The following is a 17,987-nucleotide window of genomic DNA, read 5'->3' on the forward strand; positions in this document are numbered from 1 at the left end:
GCACATTAGAAGTGGCTTGAGAGTTGTAGGACAAAGATTCTCCTTTTATGAAAATAAATATTGTTGTGCAGAAGTGTTATTGAATAGAAGAGTACTGCATGTTTTTCAGCCTGTCATTTTAATGCTACACAGTCAAAAATGCACTCATGTTGACTTCAGTGGCATAAATAGGTAAGAGTACTGCTTCTTTGGACATAATAATGTTTGATTTTTTTTTTGGTTGGTTGGGTTTTTTAAGCTTATTAGTGATTGTAAATAATTTAAGGATTTAAAAAATGAAGTGGGAGTGACTTTCTATTTTTTCTCTTTGCATCGTTATATTTTATAGTAAAACAGTGTTAAGCATATTATGTATGTAATATAGCAGGATTTTGGCATTTTGTCAGACTGTAAAAGAAGAAAAAATACCAGCTGAAAGTTATGGATTTCAAATACAGGAGTGTTGTTGCTCCATCACCCTGCCCTCTGACCCCCAGTGTAATGGGGGTTGTAAGAATGTGGCTGAATGTAGTAAGACGACATGCAAGCTTAGTTACTGTGTTGAGAGGCAATCTCTTGAGAAATTTTACTGATTCAAACAGACACAGGAGGGCTGCTAAATAGTGATATATATGATCTTTGTATCAGCAGCTTTAGCTTTCTTTAAAGGCTTCTTGTGCCTCCAGCATATCATCCAGAGGGAGGTAACCGTTTTGCTTTTAAGTACTTGGTATGCCTTCTGAAAGAGGAAAAGTTACAGCATGTTTTTTGACATTTGCATTTCTAAAGTGTACACATAATTTGCCAACCAAATTAACAGTGTACCATACACGCAGCCGTTTGGGTTGACAGTATCTTCTTTGTGCAGGTTAACTTCAGTGCAAACCTTTGTGCAGTTTTCCAATTGTCCTCTAGATAGTCTGTACTCCAATTGCTTTCCATATAACTAAAATGAATCAAACACATTTGACAAGCAGTGAAAGGAAAAAGTGTCAGTGAATGCATTTCCCAGGAAGGCCACCACCTACAGTAAGCTGCTGTGATTAAGGGGTTCTTTCAGGAAATGACTCCTTGGTTTTACCTTTCTCCTTCTGTTTTAAATTTCTCCTGACATAGCTGTCAATACTTGGTAATGTAAAACTTCTGAGAGTGATTTTCAGTGTACTTCTATTCTGAAAGCTGTGTGTGACAGTGATTATTTCCCCCTCCATCCCTCTCTCTGATCTAGGTTAACAGCATCGAGGCAAGTGAACTGCCCTTTTAACACACAGGTTATGTTTAAAAAGCTGGTTACATTGAAGATTGACAAATTTTATTTATGGTATCATTGTTAAAGCTTTCCTTTTGGCTTTTATTAATAGCTGTCAGATGTCAGTTTTCTAGACCTTCACCATTCACCAATGTGTCGCCAGGTAGCAGCATTTGACATAAAGGTCTTGTGTCCCTTGCTCAGAAAGAGAATTCAACCCTTGGCTTATTGGCTTATGTGTTTTTAAATAGTGCTGGTTAAATACATTTTAAACATTGCTGGGGATCAGCAGTGACAGGTCCATGATTGCAGCACTTCAGTGTTGTCAAGCTTCCTGAAAATCATGTGTGGTTTGATTCCAAGCCCTAAGCTGTGTTTCAGGTTCCTGCGCCCCTAGGTTCTCTTGATGCCAGCCCTGCACGTGGTTACTGGGGTGTGAGCCATTTTAGGTACCAATTTGGGCAACTTCTTTCAGCAGTTTTAAATATTTGGAAAAGGATTCCCTGCAACCAGTCATACTTGTCCTTAGTCTGTTCTTGCTGGTGAACTAGTGGTAGAAGTTACTTGGAACTATTTTTTTTAATAAGGGGTGAAGAATTTGAATGAGTTTGTAGGTCTGTATATTCTGTTTTTCCTACTATAATATTGAAAGTGTGCTCCAGCAGTGTTTTGTGTGATCCTGTTAGGTAGTGATCAACTTCCTGGCCCCCTGAAAGTATTTCTGCAGTATAATGCATTATTAGGGTTGCCTCTTAAAGTAGAAAGTTCTTAGCTTAGGTAGGTCAGGAGCAGGAGAAAGTTGAGGTGATGGCACCTGGTCAGAGAGGAAAAGGTTGAGTGTTGTTACTTGGCTTGTGTCTTGTTTAGTTTTGTGGAAATGCTTAAAATTACCGAGCTGGTAAAAGAAACCTCTTTATTGTGCAGCTTCTTTTCCTATAACAAGATTCAAAGAACATATGTGCATGAAAAAAAATTGATATAATAAAAATGAAATAGCAATGATGTGGTTATATTGCTGTGCTTGTAAATTGTGAGACTCCATGGGAAAACTTTGCTCTGGTTTAAAACATGGCTTGCTAAAAGAGAAAGTCCTTTTGTGTTGTAGTACTTTATAGAAAATTAATGGCTCTTGTCAGGCTCTGACTACTTGGTAACTCTCTCTAGTTTGGTCTTGCTGTAAATTATTACCTGTCGTTTAGTCCTTTTTAGAGTGTTAGTGAAGTCAGTGACTTCTCTCATAATGGTAATAAAAGCGAACTGAAGAAAAAAAAAACAAACCAAGCTTTCTGTTTTAAGTTAACACTGTCTTGTTTAAGTACCTATGCATAATAAAAAGACATAAGCCAGTGAACAGGCTGGTGTGTCACAGGTTTGCCTTTGTGGAAAAAAAAAAAGGAAAAATAAATTCTGTTAACTTGAAGAAGCTCTTTGGAACATGTAGCTGTTCTGGTAGCTCTCAGGTGCTAAAACAAGCAGGTGTTCTGAGATCCAGGAGGTTCTGTTTTTAATATGTACTTGTGTCTTAGAGATGCATATAGAGATCTTTCTGTAAATGTTCTGTACTTGTCAGTTAAAGTTGTTGCAAGAAGCATGTTGAAAAATACAATTTATCTCAGTCACTGGAAACCAAATCCTTTTTTTTGCGTTGACTGAGAGACGGTCTGGGTAGCCATTAGCAAGTTGCCTCCATGTGAGCTGTAATAACCCATAACAACAACAAACCACACAGCCAATCTGGTTTTGGAAAATTGCTTGCAAGATGGATTTGGCAATACTTCTTGTAGAACAGCTGCATCTGAATCTGTTTTTTTCTATACTAATGATGCTGTGTCCCCTCCTCAAAAGAATTTAAATAGATCTTTTTCAAAATTTAAAATGTTGATGCAGTGGGTTCTCTGTGTTCTGCTGTGTTGACAAAGCTTAAGCAGGATCTAGCTTACTCTGAAATTGGTCAGATCCTTTTGACTGATTTTTTTTTTTTTTTTTGTCCCTCACCCAACGTCCATTTAATGTTAAGTGTGTATATCTGTCAAGTAATTTGCTAGCCCAGATGTCCAGAAGTGTGCCCCGGTGCTGCCGAAGTGGGCTATCTATCACCAGTTAAGCTGTCCCTTGAAAAGCAGTGTATTGGATAGGGGGAGCACACCCGGCGCCTGTCCCGGCAGTCTGGAAGGGAGGGGCAAGTAGCTGCTGCCAAACTGGAGAGTAAGTTTGCTGGGAGAGACTCTCCCAACAGCTAAACAGTTGGAGGAGGAAAACATTAAATTGTGAACAAAAATACGTTCCAGTGTTTGGTATTGCTGCCTGGTCAAGTGTTCTTTTAGGCACCGGCCCAGCAGATGGGGTTTGTATCTCCTGGAGCTTCTTGAGGTGGAGCAGGATCCCAGGCTGCTGTCCTCTGCCCTTGACTCTTCAGGCACATTTGGAAGGTGTTGATCTGTTGTTGTCTGTGTTTCTTCTGATGTCTGTTATCTACTCAGAACTGTGGAAAACTTGAGAAGGAACTTGAGCTTTTTTGGACTTCAGATCTGTGGAAATTGGTTTTGAAACTATATTCTGGTGTATGTCCCTAGTGCTTTGGTTAAGATGAAAGATGCAGTTTGCTAGTAACCAGAAGTTAAGCTAAACCACTGCTAGTGCTCCTAAATACATGCAAATGGCAAGTCAAAATACTAGGGTTTTTTCTCATGACAGCAAAGATTTGGTCTGCATACTGGGCTTTTTTAGTCAGTTGTTTGTTAATTAATTTTAAAGGGCACATGTGTGTTATGTAGTTTATTAATACATAATTTTTAGATATAAAAAATACCAGCCTTTTTACTTATCCCCATTTTAGTATGCTCAGAGCTGCAAGTATTTGCTATGCCTGTAGTTGTCTGGATCTTGCTTTCTGTGCTTTGAGAGATGACTGTGTCAAAGTTGAGCACTATGTGTGGTAGATCAGGCCTGCCTGTTCACCTCTACAGACCTCAAGCTTTCAGGGTTTTTGCCTGTGTGCTGTGGTTTGAGGTTTTCATATATGTTTTTTTGTTTGGTTGCTTTTTTAATAATTCCCTTAGTTCTAGCCATTCCACATGCTAATGCTGGCAACCTCCTCTTTCACATTGTGAACAGTGTTAAGAATTTCCTCATCTAAATGTGGCGTCACCTGAGCTCCTGAAGTGCTGCTCAAAGCCGTGTAAGCCTGTGTAGGTGCTTGGGAAATGCTCACCCTATCGGCAGATGGGTAAGGACACAGAGAAGTTAGTTTAGATAGTTGCTCTGTGTGCTCCAACCCCTGGCTACCAAGCGGGGGATGGACAATTATGTGTTTCTTCCCAGCAGCAGATCTGTCTCTTATCATGCCAGAAGACAAAAACAATACTGGCTACCATGGTTTATTGTAAATAGAAGCCTGACAGTGGTAATAAGCAACTGACTTCATTAAGAAGTTGGACCTCTTACAAGAATGTTCCTCCTGGATTTCTGCAGTGAGGTATCTTCTTCCCGAAGAGGCATTCAGGGATGACTTCCAGTGCAGCAAGGGACAGAAGGAAAATACAGCCCCTTCCAGCTGGTCTAGGAGTGCATTGAGGCCTCCTGGTCATGTACTTCCCTGTGGTACAAACCCTTTAGTACTGCTTGCATTTTCATCTTTCATGTTTTCTGTTGCTGCAAGCAGGAGAAGATAGTGGGAGCAGCTTTGGACTCAGCAATTCTGGATTTCTGCGTCTCTTTGATGGGTGCCACATGTTTCTTGCTTGGAGCAGGGGTGCTGCCATTCCTGCACGTGGCCTTATGGCCAAGGTGATTGCTCTCATCCTTCATGCAGGGCAGGTTTAAAACAGGCCAAACGTGTCTGGTGGGACAGCCCTCTTCTGCATGCCTTTATTTTCTTTGTGTCTCCTCTGTGATTACTTAGCATTATAACTCTTTGGGATGTGAGAGTTGGCCTTTCTGTTTGCAAGGAGGTTAAGTTGGCGTTCTATTTCCAGCTGAGGTTTATGGTGTTAAATACCAAACCCTGTGAGAAGCTAATGTGCAGAACTTAGATGGTTTTGCCTGCATGCAGCAGCTCAGGGAGTGTGTTAACTATTCAGAAGAGTTGCCTGGATAGTAAAACAGCATTGCTCAGGTCTTGCTGTGCTAATACATATGCTGCTTACAAAAATAAATAATCTTTTGCTAAAAGTAGCTTTCTGTACCCAAATGAGCTGCTGAGTGGGTTGGGGAATATAAAGTCATACATATTGAAAGATTTACCTAGAAATGATCTCCATCCTGAAGATAGAATTGGCCTTTCTAGGCAATCCTAACTCAAAAACTTGAAGAGCAATGCACTTGCCATGCAGGTTTGATAATAAAGTGAGGGTTTTTGTTGTTGTTACACATTTAGAATAATTTACATTATATGATCAATTCTTACACAACTGGTCAACTAAAGTGAAAGAGCAGTAAGTTGGAAATCAGATTGTACAAAAATTAACTGTAATTTATAGAAAGAATTACTAAACTATAAGATGCCAGCCAGTTAAAACAAGAATTTCTACACTGTACTCTCAAGAAGAGTTTAGTGGGATTTGACTTGTGACAGTCATGTGCAGCAGTTAAAAACAAACCAGTTCATTATAGTTCATGTGAACTATCATATGGTTCATTATAGTAGTTATAGGTTTATGATGACATCCAACTAGACAAATGCACGGATTTTGCTTTCATGACGTAGTTGGACATGACTAGATGCTGGACTGAGAAATAATCTGAAGGTTTCTAAAGTTTTGTCAAGGCAGAGTATTCACAGGTTGCACGCTGTGAAGTAATGTGGTTGCTGTTAACATATTTCTGGCATGGCTTCTGTGGTCAATGCCACAACATTGGCCAACAGGTTGAGACAAATGAAGGGTTAAGGCTGCTGGGTCATACTGGATGTACCAGTGAGGGGGTGAGTTAGCTAATCTGTTTCCCCACACTGGAGCCATTGCTCCACAGGGTTGCACAATGCAGGAAGATGTGTCTTCATGGGGGGAAGAAAAAAAATGCATTAATGTAGAAAATCGTGAAAATTATGAGAATCATAAAATGAGACTTGGGAGTGGTCCACAGTAACACCCATTTTCCTGTGGGTTTCTTTATAGTGTTTCTTTAGAGTGTTTAGATCTTTCCATCTGTAATCTGAAGCAGCCTTGGTGTTGCCATCATCTTTTCTGGTTTCTTATCTTGCAGCTTTTTTTGACTTTATTAAATGCCATTATTTATTAAGGGTTTGGAAAATGATTTGAAGATTGAACAGCTTACATTTCTGTAAGAAAATGGCTGTCTGGGTGTTTTTTTTGTCTGTAAATCAAGTCAAAGTTTCTGTCCCACTATCAGTATCTTTCTGAACGCTGCAGCCATTAACCAGGTTAGTCAGAAGTGATTATCTGGATAAAGATTTTGCTGAAGTTCAGAGGGATCTTATAGCCTCATTTCCTGCTATCTCTACCTTGATACAGTCTCTGTAATATCTCTGCTCTTCTTTCTTTTCAGTATTGCGATGAAGCTTTTTGTTGTACTTGATACATCTTTGGTATATTATCAGGGTTATCCTATATATCCTTACCAGCTGGTTATGATAGCAATAGAAAGACAGTTTGTTAAATACAACAATTTGGGGAATACTTTTTTGAAGAGAATCATTGAGAGAACTGCTTGTTAGAAGGCAGCATTTCTCTTTAAGTGACAGTTGTTGTCTTATGTTTTAAATAGCATCCAACTAGCTCTAGCACAGGACAGGCATGTACTTGTTTCTGTTGTGTCAGCTTTTAGCAGTGATAAAGACCTTTAGAAAACACTTGTCATACCCATATCTCCTATCAATATAATATTTTTGTGGGTGAAATTTCTTTTTGTGGGTAGTAACTTTTTGCTTAAATTGGTCTTTTTACTATTTAATAAAAAGCAAATGGTAAATAATCCAAATATATAACTAATACTAAAAAAACTATCAGTTAATTGTTACAGACGTATTTAAGTAACTGTAGACAATTGAATGAAATACTAATGGATTAAAACATGGATTGATGGATACTTAGCACTTTATTTTTCTCAGTATTTTATTTTACATGCTGAATGATAGAAATAAAGTTTAATTAAATGTCTCTTGCAGGTATTTCTATACTATGTTTAATCCAGCTGTTATTGGCATTACCTGTCAAGGACCATAAAAATGGCTTGTGCATGAATTCTTAGATTCTCAGTACAGCTGATGAGATCTAAGTCCATAGAAAGTGTAATTTTGCCAACCAGGATGAGCGATGGTATCATCCTTCTCTGGATTTACTGAAGGATGCAGGGTAGGAGGTATAACTAGTGAGGCCAAAGTAAGATTTAAAACATGCTCATTTGTCTTCTCACTTGTATCAGATCTGCTGTGCATGTTTTTAGTTCAGCAATTTTCCACACAAACTATTTTCAAAGCATGGATAAGTTTCCTTAAATAGGTTGCACTTCAGAAATTTACACTTGTGTTTTACTCGGCAGTGGTGTAAAATGTCAAATGTTGCTCTTAAGAGCAATATATGTAATATTCATAGAGATTAGCATACTGTATTACACTACTGAGATGCCTTTATAGCTGGAAGCTTGTCCACAAAAAGTAGTGATATTACTGTTTCAGACAGAGCTTTATGAGAACCCTATGTATGAGGGTTCTGGGTAACTTCAGTGTTGGTGTTTATGCAACTGTAACTCAAATTAGCGTGTCTTCCTTGCATAGGCAAAGTGCAAGAGGAAGACTGTATGAGTCTGATGTGATAATATATAACAATTATTTGAAACCTGCTGCTAAAAAACTCCCATGTAACTAAATGCCTGATTCTGCCTGATGAACTCTTTTTAGGGAGAGTGTGATATTTTCCTCTGTAGATCCAAATAATGATTCATCTTACAAACCAGTCATTTAATGCGCTTTAGATATCTCGTCTGCAGATAGTTCTTGTCTGTCTTTGGTTTACAATTTACTTGTTTCTGTCTTGCTCATTTTTTTTTTTTTTAATCTTCTATACCTTTCATATGTTTAATTTGTGTGGTTTAAGTATAAGGAAGCAAAGTGAATTTCTGTTCAAATTTTCCGTTTTATTCAGAGCCTTCAAGTTGTGGAGTCAAACATGATAAAACCTTTAAATTTTTGCCTGCTATTAAGTGACTAACTAGAAACTTTTATGAAGTATGTATGTTACCTTTAGGTACCAACGAAAGTTGGTTAATTTGAATGTATGTGGTGTAACATAGTTGCTGACATTGTATGTGCTGGTGTGAGAACAGGGGCTCTCTATGCGACCTGGATAATTATTTAGAAGTTTATTGGGTGGCAAGGTATAATGTGCTTTGATTTAGATCTGCTGTTTCTATCTTTTTTGTCTTTATTCCTTTTGTACTCCTCCATTTCTGACTCTTTTCTATTCTCTACATTTGCTTCAGTGTACCCATATCTAGATTCATCCATTCTGATGGTGTGGTCAGATTCTGTGTTTATTGACACTTTTTTATTGGACTTGGGTTATTGAATCTGGCTTTGAAACATTCAGGATCTGCTGCAGCTTTAGGACTGGATGGGCCAGTTCTGTGATTAGTTCTGAGCTCTTGTGCTTTTTGTGGCAGCTTAGATATGCCTTTTTTTTCTTTAAAGCTGTCACCTTAACTATGAATATTCATAGTAATGGATAAGCTGCCCACATCCTGATACCATGGCTCTGGGAAATACAGACTGCCTGGTTTGTATTGATGCAATATGTTAAATGTAGTTGTTAACAGCCTAATAGTTAATTGTAAAGATGCTGATAGATGAACTGACAATTACAACAAGGCTGGTAATATTTTTCTCCCTTGAAGGAGTGTTGAAGAAAAATAATGGTCAAAATTAGATGCTTATTAATTAACATTTGTTAGCAGGGACTGTACACTGGATTTGATTTGTTCTTGCCCAACCCAGAAGTAATGGAACACTGCCAGTTCTGCTGTCTTGCTGAAGAAACTTGGGAATTCGGGTTGTGTCCCTCTCCTGCACACCCTTTGTGCCTGTCCTGCAGCCTGAAGAGAGTGCTGGTTGAGTTGGGGCGAGGAAATGTTTTTGTGCTGAGCTGTATGCAGTCTGCATCACTGTGCTCTAACAGCTTTTTATCTCATTTCTCCCCTCCAGCACCTTTGTTATTTATGGTTCTGCTGTATGGTGCTAATGCTAACTGCTACAGTGCTAATGTAGTAGTAGAAAAGTTTTCTGTCAGTATTGAATTGGGTGTAACTATGTCAGTCAGGGTTGCATTCCTTTTTGTTGACTCCTCACGTCTGTCCTCAGTTGCAGCAATTCTGTGCAGTTCAGTCTGGCCACTATCACAAGCAGAGCTAGCATATAAAATAAACATTCTCCTGTTTTAAATAAGACCTGTAGAAGCATTGAGTCCTGGGAGATCACTGGTTTGGTCTCCAGGATTCAGTTGCAGAAAGAAACAATTATGTGGAAGGTGACTTGTCAGTGCACAGCAACCCTTATTTTCCTGCTACAGTAGTTTGGAATGTTAATAACTGTAGTAAATGTGTGACCTCCTCAACATGGATTGTCTTTTACTTTAGTGGATAACTTGTTAGTTCTTCAAAAATTTCAGTGATATGTATGTTTGATCACATTGGAGATGGTTGTTCTCACCAACAGGATACACGTGTAAAACTGGACTGGAGTAAGGGAGCAAGAAGATCTTGGTATCTTGATAACAGAATTGTTACTTCTTTAGAAGCTTCTTGGGAATAAAAATGGAAATAACTTAAGTGTCAAAGACAGTTCTGTATATTGTAGAAGAGTTGGGGCTTTCTGTGTCATGAAATACTTTATCACCTTTAAATAGCATAATATGCCATGGAAATGAACACATTTGCCCAGCATTTTCATCATGAAAGGTACTTACTAAGATCGTGTGTGTGAGAGGGACGAAGTGAAGGTATTGAAGCATTTTGAGAGTTGAGATTTATTTATTTGGAAAGCTGCTAAGCCCTGCTTATGATGTAGCTCTATGTAGCTACTTTTCTTACAAAGTGATCTGTTTGTGTTCTTTTGGTTTGTTTTGGGGGGGGGTTGTAATGTTTTGACTAGCAGCTAGTACTGTGCTGCCCTCTGGATGCAGCAAATGAATCTGATGTCTTTGAGGACCATCAGTCCAACACAAATGGAGTCCCCATTGCATAAGGGCCTCAGGACTTTTAGGAGTTTGTGTGCCACAAGTGTGAAATCAGTCAAATATGATAAAGTTTAATAATACGTTTGAGGTTTTTGATTTCACAGCATCCACAAACTGAGACTACGTATAAGATACTCTCCCCTTAAGTGGAGCTGTCTAATCTTTTATTTCGAAGCCCATGGTTCTGAATTATTCCTCACTTGCTTGGGAAGGGTTTGGGCATGTTTTCAGCAATGTGCCATCATTCAGGAGTTGCTTTGTTTGATCAGGTTTTGAGATCCTGCATCTTCAGGGCAGTAATCCAGTATCTACTTCTTATGGTGGCCAACGGCAGAAACTTCAGAAGAAAGTTTAGCTGGAAGAGAGGAGGATGTTGCCACCCAGTTTCGGGGTATGATGATCTGCTATCTCTTACAATAGGTCTGAATATGCTTTAAAACAAGATTGTAAGTTTTAAAGACTAGGTATTGATAACTTTGCTTTTGGACTGTGACATCTTGGGGTTAAAAGTTCCTTTGCATATCTGGACAATATTTTAATTTAAATCTCCTTGGTCAGTGTGCTCATGAGAGGAAGAGATGCACTTCTTGTAACTTTAGCTCCTGTGAGTTAGGGATGTCTTCTCTTGTATTTCTAGTCTATTTTTGTCATGTTCCATGATTACTTGTAATCAGGATGTATTTCGGGTAGTTTCCTACTTACTTCCTTTCTCAGAAAAGGCAAGTGAAGGTGTATGTGCATTAGTGTGCATAAGATTTCAGATGGAGTTTTAATTTTTAGTTCTTTAAAAACTCATGAGGAAAATATCTGAATGCTTATTCTAAAAAGTCTAATCTGTTAGTGTGGAAAAACACAATTAATGCCTTGGAAAGCTGGAATTGGCATCAGCAGTCTCTGGCATTTACAGCCTTGAGGCTGGCAGGTGAGAATGTTACCCATTATAGAAAAAAGTTTCAATCTAGAGAAGATGTGATTTATCTTGTCTTTCTTAATAGTCCTTAACTTTCCCAGGATTCTTGCTTAAGGTCCAGTTAGTGATTATTTTCACAAGAAGCTCAAAATACAGTCTTCAGCACAAGTTCTGGAGTCACGTGTCTTGGTTTCAAGCCATGATGATTATTAAACAATCCTGGTTAGAGTTGTTTTCCCTTAGATTGTCCTAGAGAACAGTTAATTAAAACCTTTAGCTTTTTCTCTCCTTGTTTTCATCTCCCAGTGACTTGTATTTTGAAAGCTTTTGCAGTGGCCTTGAACTGAGTTTGCAGTTTATTGGCAGGGAGTGCAGAGTAGCTGAATTGGAGCTGTGGAGCAGTGACTGCTTCCTACAGGTGGCTGTGACTTCACACCAAGAACTTGCTTCACTGAAACCCATCAGTATGGTTATGTTTGTGGGAGTGGGGTAGGAGTACTGTTCCCCCCTGTGGAATACCAAAGGCATTTACTGTGATGTAATTTGTAGATAATTTGTATAAAAGTGTAAGTTCATAATTAGTGTGTATTGATTTGTACCTGCAGAAAAGTGTATTTTCTGGGCTGTCCCCTTTGCTTTCTGATGTCCTTTCCCACTTCACAGGGAACATGGGATTACTAAGTAACTCTAGACTGAGCCTGTGACTGAGACCTTGCTTTGTAAGTTTGAAGGGCTGTTGGTTCAGTTACGATGCTTGCAAAGGCTGTTTTTTTTCTCATATATTGTTAGATGGGAATGGTTATTTGGCAGTTAATGGCAATTAAGCGTCGTTCCAGATCCTGGACTTCAGCAGTCAAGCACCTGAATTTGATTTTGGAGCCTAAGACAACAGCAAGTACACGTAAAAAAGCTCCTAGTTTATTTTCCATTCCCTTCTTACTACTTTTTACTTGGCAGTTTCTGTTTTGTCTTCACTGTCTGCAGATCAAAGTAGTTGTGGATTTGGTGGCTTTGTAATTCTCCTAACCATAAAACTAGTTAACACAATATTCATGTATTGTAACTAATGCTGTGAGGCATGTAAAGAAAATTCAAAAACTGTGCTGATAAATAACTTCTAGATATTCTTCTGTCTTGAGTGTCAGACTTTGATACAAGATAATGTGTGCAGAGCTTAAAAAAAGTAGTTATATCTGTGCAAGCTCACTTGTCAAACTACTTTAGTGTGAAACTAATTACACTTTCAAAGCAGTAACTTACAATAATAATACTTAACATTATGGGCATGTGGATTTGTGTAATCACAGGTAACATACTTATTTAGATGAGGCCTGATGAGGGGTTTCATCCCTATTTTGTAAGGAAGTATCTGTGCTTTGATTCATAGGAGGAAGATTGCCTGGATCAGGTTGTGGCAGAGCAGTGGAGTCTGAGCAGCACCAAGTCTGAGCCTTGTTTCAGCCCAGTTTCCTCTTAGTTGTAGGCTAGTGCTGTATTGATGGCAGGCAGTGTAGATTCAAGTAGGTAATGTAGAGGACTTCCCAACCTGGGATCATGTCACGAAGCACAGGTAGAAGGCACTGGAGTATTTGCTGCTCTGCTCTTCTTCACTGTTCACAGCTGTGGCTGTAGCAAAGGGTGTTGTGAGCATCAGCCCTGTGGGAGGCATGGGGGAGCGTCTTCTATGTGCTGAGAAAAAGTCTGTCCATAGTGCTTGCCTCTGCCAGATATCTCGCTGCTGCATCAAGCACAACAGTTCAGGTGCATGGCTGTACTCATGAGAGGTTTGAGGGGAGCAGATCTGGGTTGGACTGGCAAGATTTTCCTTTGCCAGACTTCTTCCTGGGAAACTCTAGGGCAAAAGAGGCTAAAGAGTGGTTTGCCAAGGTATGAATCACTATAGTGACTTCCTAATTTTAGTTCCCTGTTGGGTGTCTTAGGTATCTCACAAGAAAAAAAAAATCATATTTTCTTCTTGGGGAACAAGGTGGGTTTTCAGTCTGTAATTGGAGCATACAGTTCATCAGCACTTCCTGAAATATAAAGTTGTCGTTTTTAAAATTTGAGCTGGTGCAGGTCACTTAGTCTTTCTCAGGAACAATTTGTGAGCTGTGTGGCTTGTCCTCTGTGCAGGACTGCCAGTGTAGGCCGCCTCAGTGTGATGGATGCAGATGTGGTTTGTGTAGGTGTGGAGGGAGGGACCGTGGGACTCCTGCAAAAAGAAGGCAGCAGCAAGCAGGTGATGAGCCACCAGCCATGACTCACTCCCTGTTCCTGGCTCAAGAGTGTGCCATGAAAGCAGACGTAGTGGGGGGTGCAAGCTGTGGCCTGTACAAAATGTTTCCAGCAGGCAGGTTCATGGTTTTGGCCCATGATTTGAGGTTTACATACGGGGAAAAAAAAGTAATAGTGAACTAGCTCGTGAAGTGTGGTTTCCTATGTGAACGTCAATTATATAATTTGTTTGTTGTGTTAAAACTAGTGTGTGTTCCAGGTTGCTAAGTTAAGTTGATGTTTTTGCAGCATTAGAACTTGAAATGATGAATGATACTTTCTGTTGCTATCTGGAGTAGGTGCAGGAGGATATACAGAGAAATATGAGTATTAAACCAGGATGCAGTAGCTTTACTAGAGAGGAACTAGTTTGCTGCTGGAGGCTCTCAAAAGCAGTGCTGTAGGTGCTGTCTGTGTGATAAAGATAGCTGTCAGCTGCATAGAACATTTTTGCTTTTGGAAAAAAGACTAATCCGTTGCTAAAAATTCTTAGGTGTTAATACTTGATTTAAATCTAGCCCAAGTCAATGCCTCTCAGCCAGCAGGTCCTGTTAGATATTTTAAGAAATGCGGGGTTGGTACCTTCCTTGGGGAAGGCTGCTTGCTTGCTTGTTGAATCAGTCCTGTTCTAGTAACAAACTTTTTTTTCTTATTTTAGGATACTTGTGAAAGATGGTGGATCGCTTGGCAAACAGTGAGGCAAATACTAGAAGAATAAGTATAGTGGAAAACTGCTTTGGAGCAGCTGGTCAACCCCTGACTATTCCTGGCCGTGTTCTGATTGGAGAGGGAGTACTAACAAAACTTTGTAGGAAGAAGCCCAAAGCAAGGCAGTTCTTCCTATTCAATGACATTCTTGTTTATGGTAACATTGTCATCCAGAAGAAGAAATACAATAAACAGCACATAATCCCACTGGAAAACGTCACTATTGATTCCATCCAGGATGAGGGAGACTTACGGAATGGATGGCTTATCAAGACACCAACAAAGTCTTTTGCGGTTTATGCTGCCACTGCTACAGAGAAGTCTGAGTGGATGAACCACATAAATAAGTGTGTTTCTGATTTGCTTTCCAAAAGTGGGAAGACTCCTAGCAATGAACACGCAGCTGTGTGGGTACCGGACTCGGAAGCCACTGTGTGCATGCGCTGTCAGAAAGCCAAGTTTACACCCGTCAACCGCCGTCACCACTGTCGCAAGTGCGGCTTTGTTGTGTGCGGGCCTTGCTCGGAAAAGAGGTTTCTGCTCCCGAGCCAGTCTTCCAAGCCAGTGAGAATCTGCGACTTCTGCTATGATCTTCTTTCTACCGGGGAGATGACTGCTTGTCAGTCCTCTAGGTCAGACTCCTACAGCCAGTCACCTAAGTCATCTTTAAATGATGTATCTGATGATGATGATGATGAAGACAGTAGCGATTAAGGACCAAATGTTTTTCCGTGTGTTGCAAGCTGTGTTTTAAACCATATGGAGCTGCTTTTGGGGAAGTCTGTAGTGAGGTTCCTCAGAAAAATCCTGTTCTAGCCATGAAATACGCCTGAATATCTTCAACTGCGATGTGCCTCAATCTATGAATTCTGTAGACAATAGTTGTTTTTTTTTCTCCTCTGCAGGGATAGACTGGTGCAAATGTTATCAGAATGTTTTCCAACTTCATTTACTTGAGTTGTGTCTAGGTTAGACTTTTGTGGAAGATTGGAGAATGAAATGTACTTCCTTAATTTAACAACCCATACTTTCTAATGTTTCATATTGATATGTTATGTGGGGTTATTTTGGATCTAGGGTGGAAAACTGTGAGCATGCATGGGATGGTGATGTTTTTGTTAATCCTGTAGACTATCTTATTTTTCTAGCCATGGTATATAATACGTTGCAAGGTCATCTAATGTACAAACCTAAATGTCACAAAACTTGGAAACTCTTGTTTTGCTGTAACTTACGACTTCCTATGCCAAGCAGTGCCTTGTACCAATTGTGCTGATTCAGGAACAAAAAAACCTGTTTTATATCTGTATTTGCCTACATGCTGGTATCTGAGAGATTGTTGGTGCTATTGAAAATAACTGCTGTGTTCAAAGTGGAGCTTTTACAAGGTCATAACTGCACCCTGTGGTGGGTGATGGAGACCCAAATGGCACATCCTCACCTGTGCGGGCAGATCCAAAGACTCTGCAGATTCCCACAGGCTTCAGCAGGGTTCTCCTTGCAGAAGCTCTGTTGTGGGTTGGGATCTTGAGATGAGAAGCTTAGGGAGATTCTTCATGGGGATTTACATACACGCTTTCCAGAACAGTTTCTAAGTTTCAAATTTGGCAAGTACATACTGAAATTTTAGTTGGGTGATACAGCATTTGGGTGGGCTAGCCTATATATTTTGGAAATAATTCCCAAAAATGTCACAGATTTTTTTCTTAAAACACTGGTGAGAGTATTGGGTTTTTTCTTCCCCCCAGGAGTTTTATTGGCTTGTTTAAAGATAAACTCATATTTTGAACAAGAAGCCTGTAAGTATCCTTATAAAACTGGCTTTCCTTTTTACACAGCTGACCTCAGGATAAATGTGAGATGCAAGTTATTTCATTCTAGATGTATACCCAGGACCAAGAAAGATGTATTTAAGGACTATCATGAAATCTTCAGTGCAGAAAATGTCTCTATCATAGTGTTCATTTTAATTTCTTGAATACAGAAGTGTCATGTTCCCATATAAATGCAAAAGTTACACTTGCAAAGACATGTTAAACCCCCAAATATATGTTTCTGTATTTTTATAATGATAACCTCAATTTTGAAGCAGAAAAACCTCTTTGAAATAGTTGTATGAATATAGTAGCAACTGACTTTATACGAAAAATGTTAAACTTTTGTATCTCTAAATGACAATTTCTGCACTGTTTGCCTTGGTTGGCAATAATTGGGTTAAATATTTATTGAATAAAAAATCAATGCTGCATGTTGCACTAGTCTCCCATTCTGTACGCTGAAAGTATCAGTCATATTTTTTAATAAAAATTAGCAGAGTACTTCAGAGCTGTATCCCTCCATGAGATTTCTGGTAGCTAAAGATGCACTTAGCATCTATAGAGAGGCACTCTACATTCAAACTTTGCAAGACATTGCTTCAGGTGAAAATTGCGTCAGTATTTTTAGCTTAGACAATTTCTAAAAATAAGGCTTCCTTTAGAAGCACTGAGGAGTATTTGTTCTGTTTGGAAATAAATACACAAAGGGAAAAACACTTTCTGACGCAGACTTGGGACCAGGAAGATTGTGTAGAATTGCCAGATTGTATTTGTAGATAAGTAGTTGCATATACTTTTTCCTTGAAAGATGAGGGAGTGGTGACCTGCAGCAGGGAAAATGGGCTGTTCTGAGAAGGCACTTTGAGCTAATAGTGCTTACTTTTTGTACCTCTTGGTATTTCTATTTGAGGAGTGGAGGCTTGCTAGCTTCAGTTGTTCTATAGAATCAAAGTACAAACCTCCCTTGTACATACCTTCTAATGACTAACAATCGTTTTCTTCCTCATGCAATTGTTTCCTCTTTCTTAAGTTGTCAAATATTAACTTGTCTTATTAAAGAGTCCATCTCTTTGTGTACTTTCCCCCTGGTTTCCGTATGTTTTGCTTTTCAGCACCTTTTGGTGGTGGGAAAAGGGTTGCTGAGAGTTAGATCACATCCTGTATTTTGAGAATGTACTTGTACCTACTTCATGTATCTTTTTATCTGTGAATGAAACTTGCACTATGCTGCACTGACCCCTGAAGCTGTAACCAAACCAATGCGTGCATGTGGAATTTTTCATCTGAAATTGTTGTATATGGTCCAAGCTTTTTTTAAAAAGCATTTTAAAAAGTGTTTTATGGAAATACTCCTATTCCTCAGTGATATTTGTTTAAAACTTTACAAAATGATCTGAGCATTGACTTCTCTTGTAGTTAAAGCTTTCTGAAAGGGCTCATTTCATACTTTGTAATCTTGTTCTGTCAAATTATTTTATTTACAAATACATGGTATAGCTTCAAGCCTGTGTTTAATTTTCTTTAACTGTGGGCCTTCAAAGGTGAGAAGAGCCAGGGCAGCTGGTTTTTATATTGACAAGTAGTTTCACAGCAGGTTTATTCACTGTCAAGAGATACTAATAAATGGGGAGCATAAAACTGTAGAAGGAGTTTTAAGACTAATTTTGAAATAAATGTGGTTATGGATTTAGAAGCCCCTTGTGCATTTAAGGAATAGTTTAAAAGAAGTATGACCAAGTGCGTTGCAGAGTTTGGCTTTTTTTGGACTGATGTTGGTTGCTGGAACTGACAATTCCAGTCACTGGAAGAGGCTGGAGTGCCCTGATTTGGAGTGGCCCAGCTCCAGTGCTACAGGTCTCTGCTCT

The 17,987-nt window shown here is 39.2% G+C and overlaps 1 protein-coding gene across 4 annotated transcripts in view; it reads left to right on the forward strand.

Moving 5' to 3' along the window:
- Nucleotides 1-17,625, forward strand: part of PLEKHF2 (pleckstrin homology and FYVE domain containing 2) — a 20,748-nt gene extending 3,123 nt beyond the window's left edge. For all 4 annotated transcript variants that reach the window (XM_032129778.1, XM_032129796.1, XM_032129768.1 and 1 more), the window contains one exon: nucleotides 14,256-17,625. In XM_032129778.1, the coding sequence (XP_031985669.1) occupies nucleotides 14,270-15,019 (750 nt within the window). In that variant the 5' untranslated portion in view covers nucleotides 14,256-14,269 and the 3' untranslated portion in view covers nucleotides 15,020-17,625. The remainder of the gene's footprint in view (nucleotides 1-14,255) is intronic.
- Nucleotides 17,626-17,987: the final 362 nt, after the last annotated feature.

The sequence above is a fragment of the Corvus moneduloides genome, chromosome 1 (assembly GCF_009650955.1).
Source record: "Corvus moneduloides isolate bCorMon1 chromosome 1, bCorMon1.pri, whole genome shotgun sequence".
Classification (NCBI taxonomy): domain Eukaryota; kingdom Metazoa; phylum Chordata; class Aves; order Passeriformes; family Corvidae; genus Corvus; species Corvus moneduloides.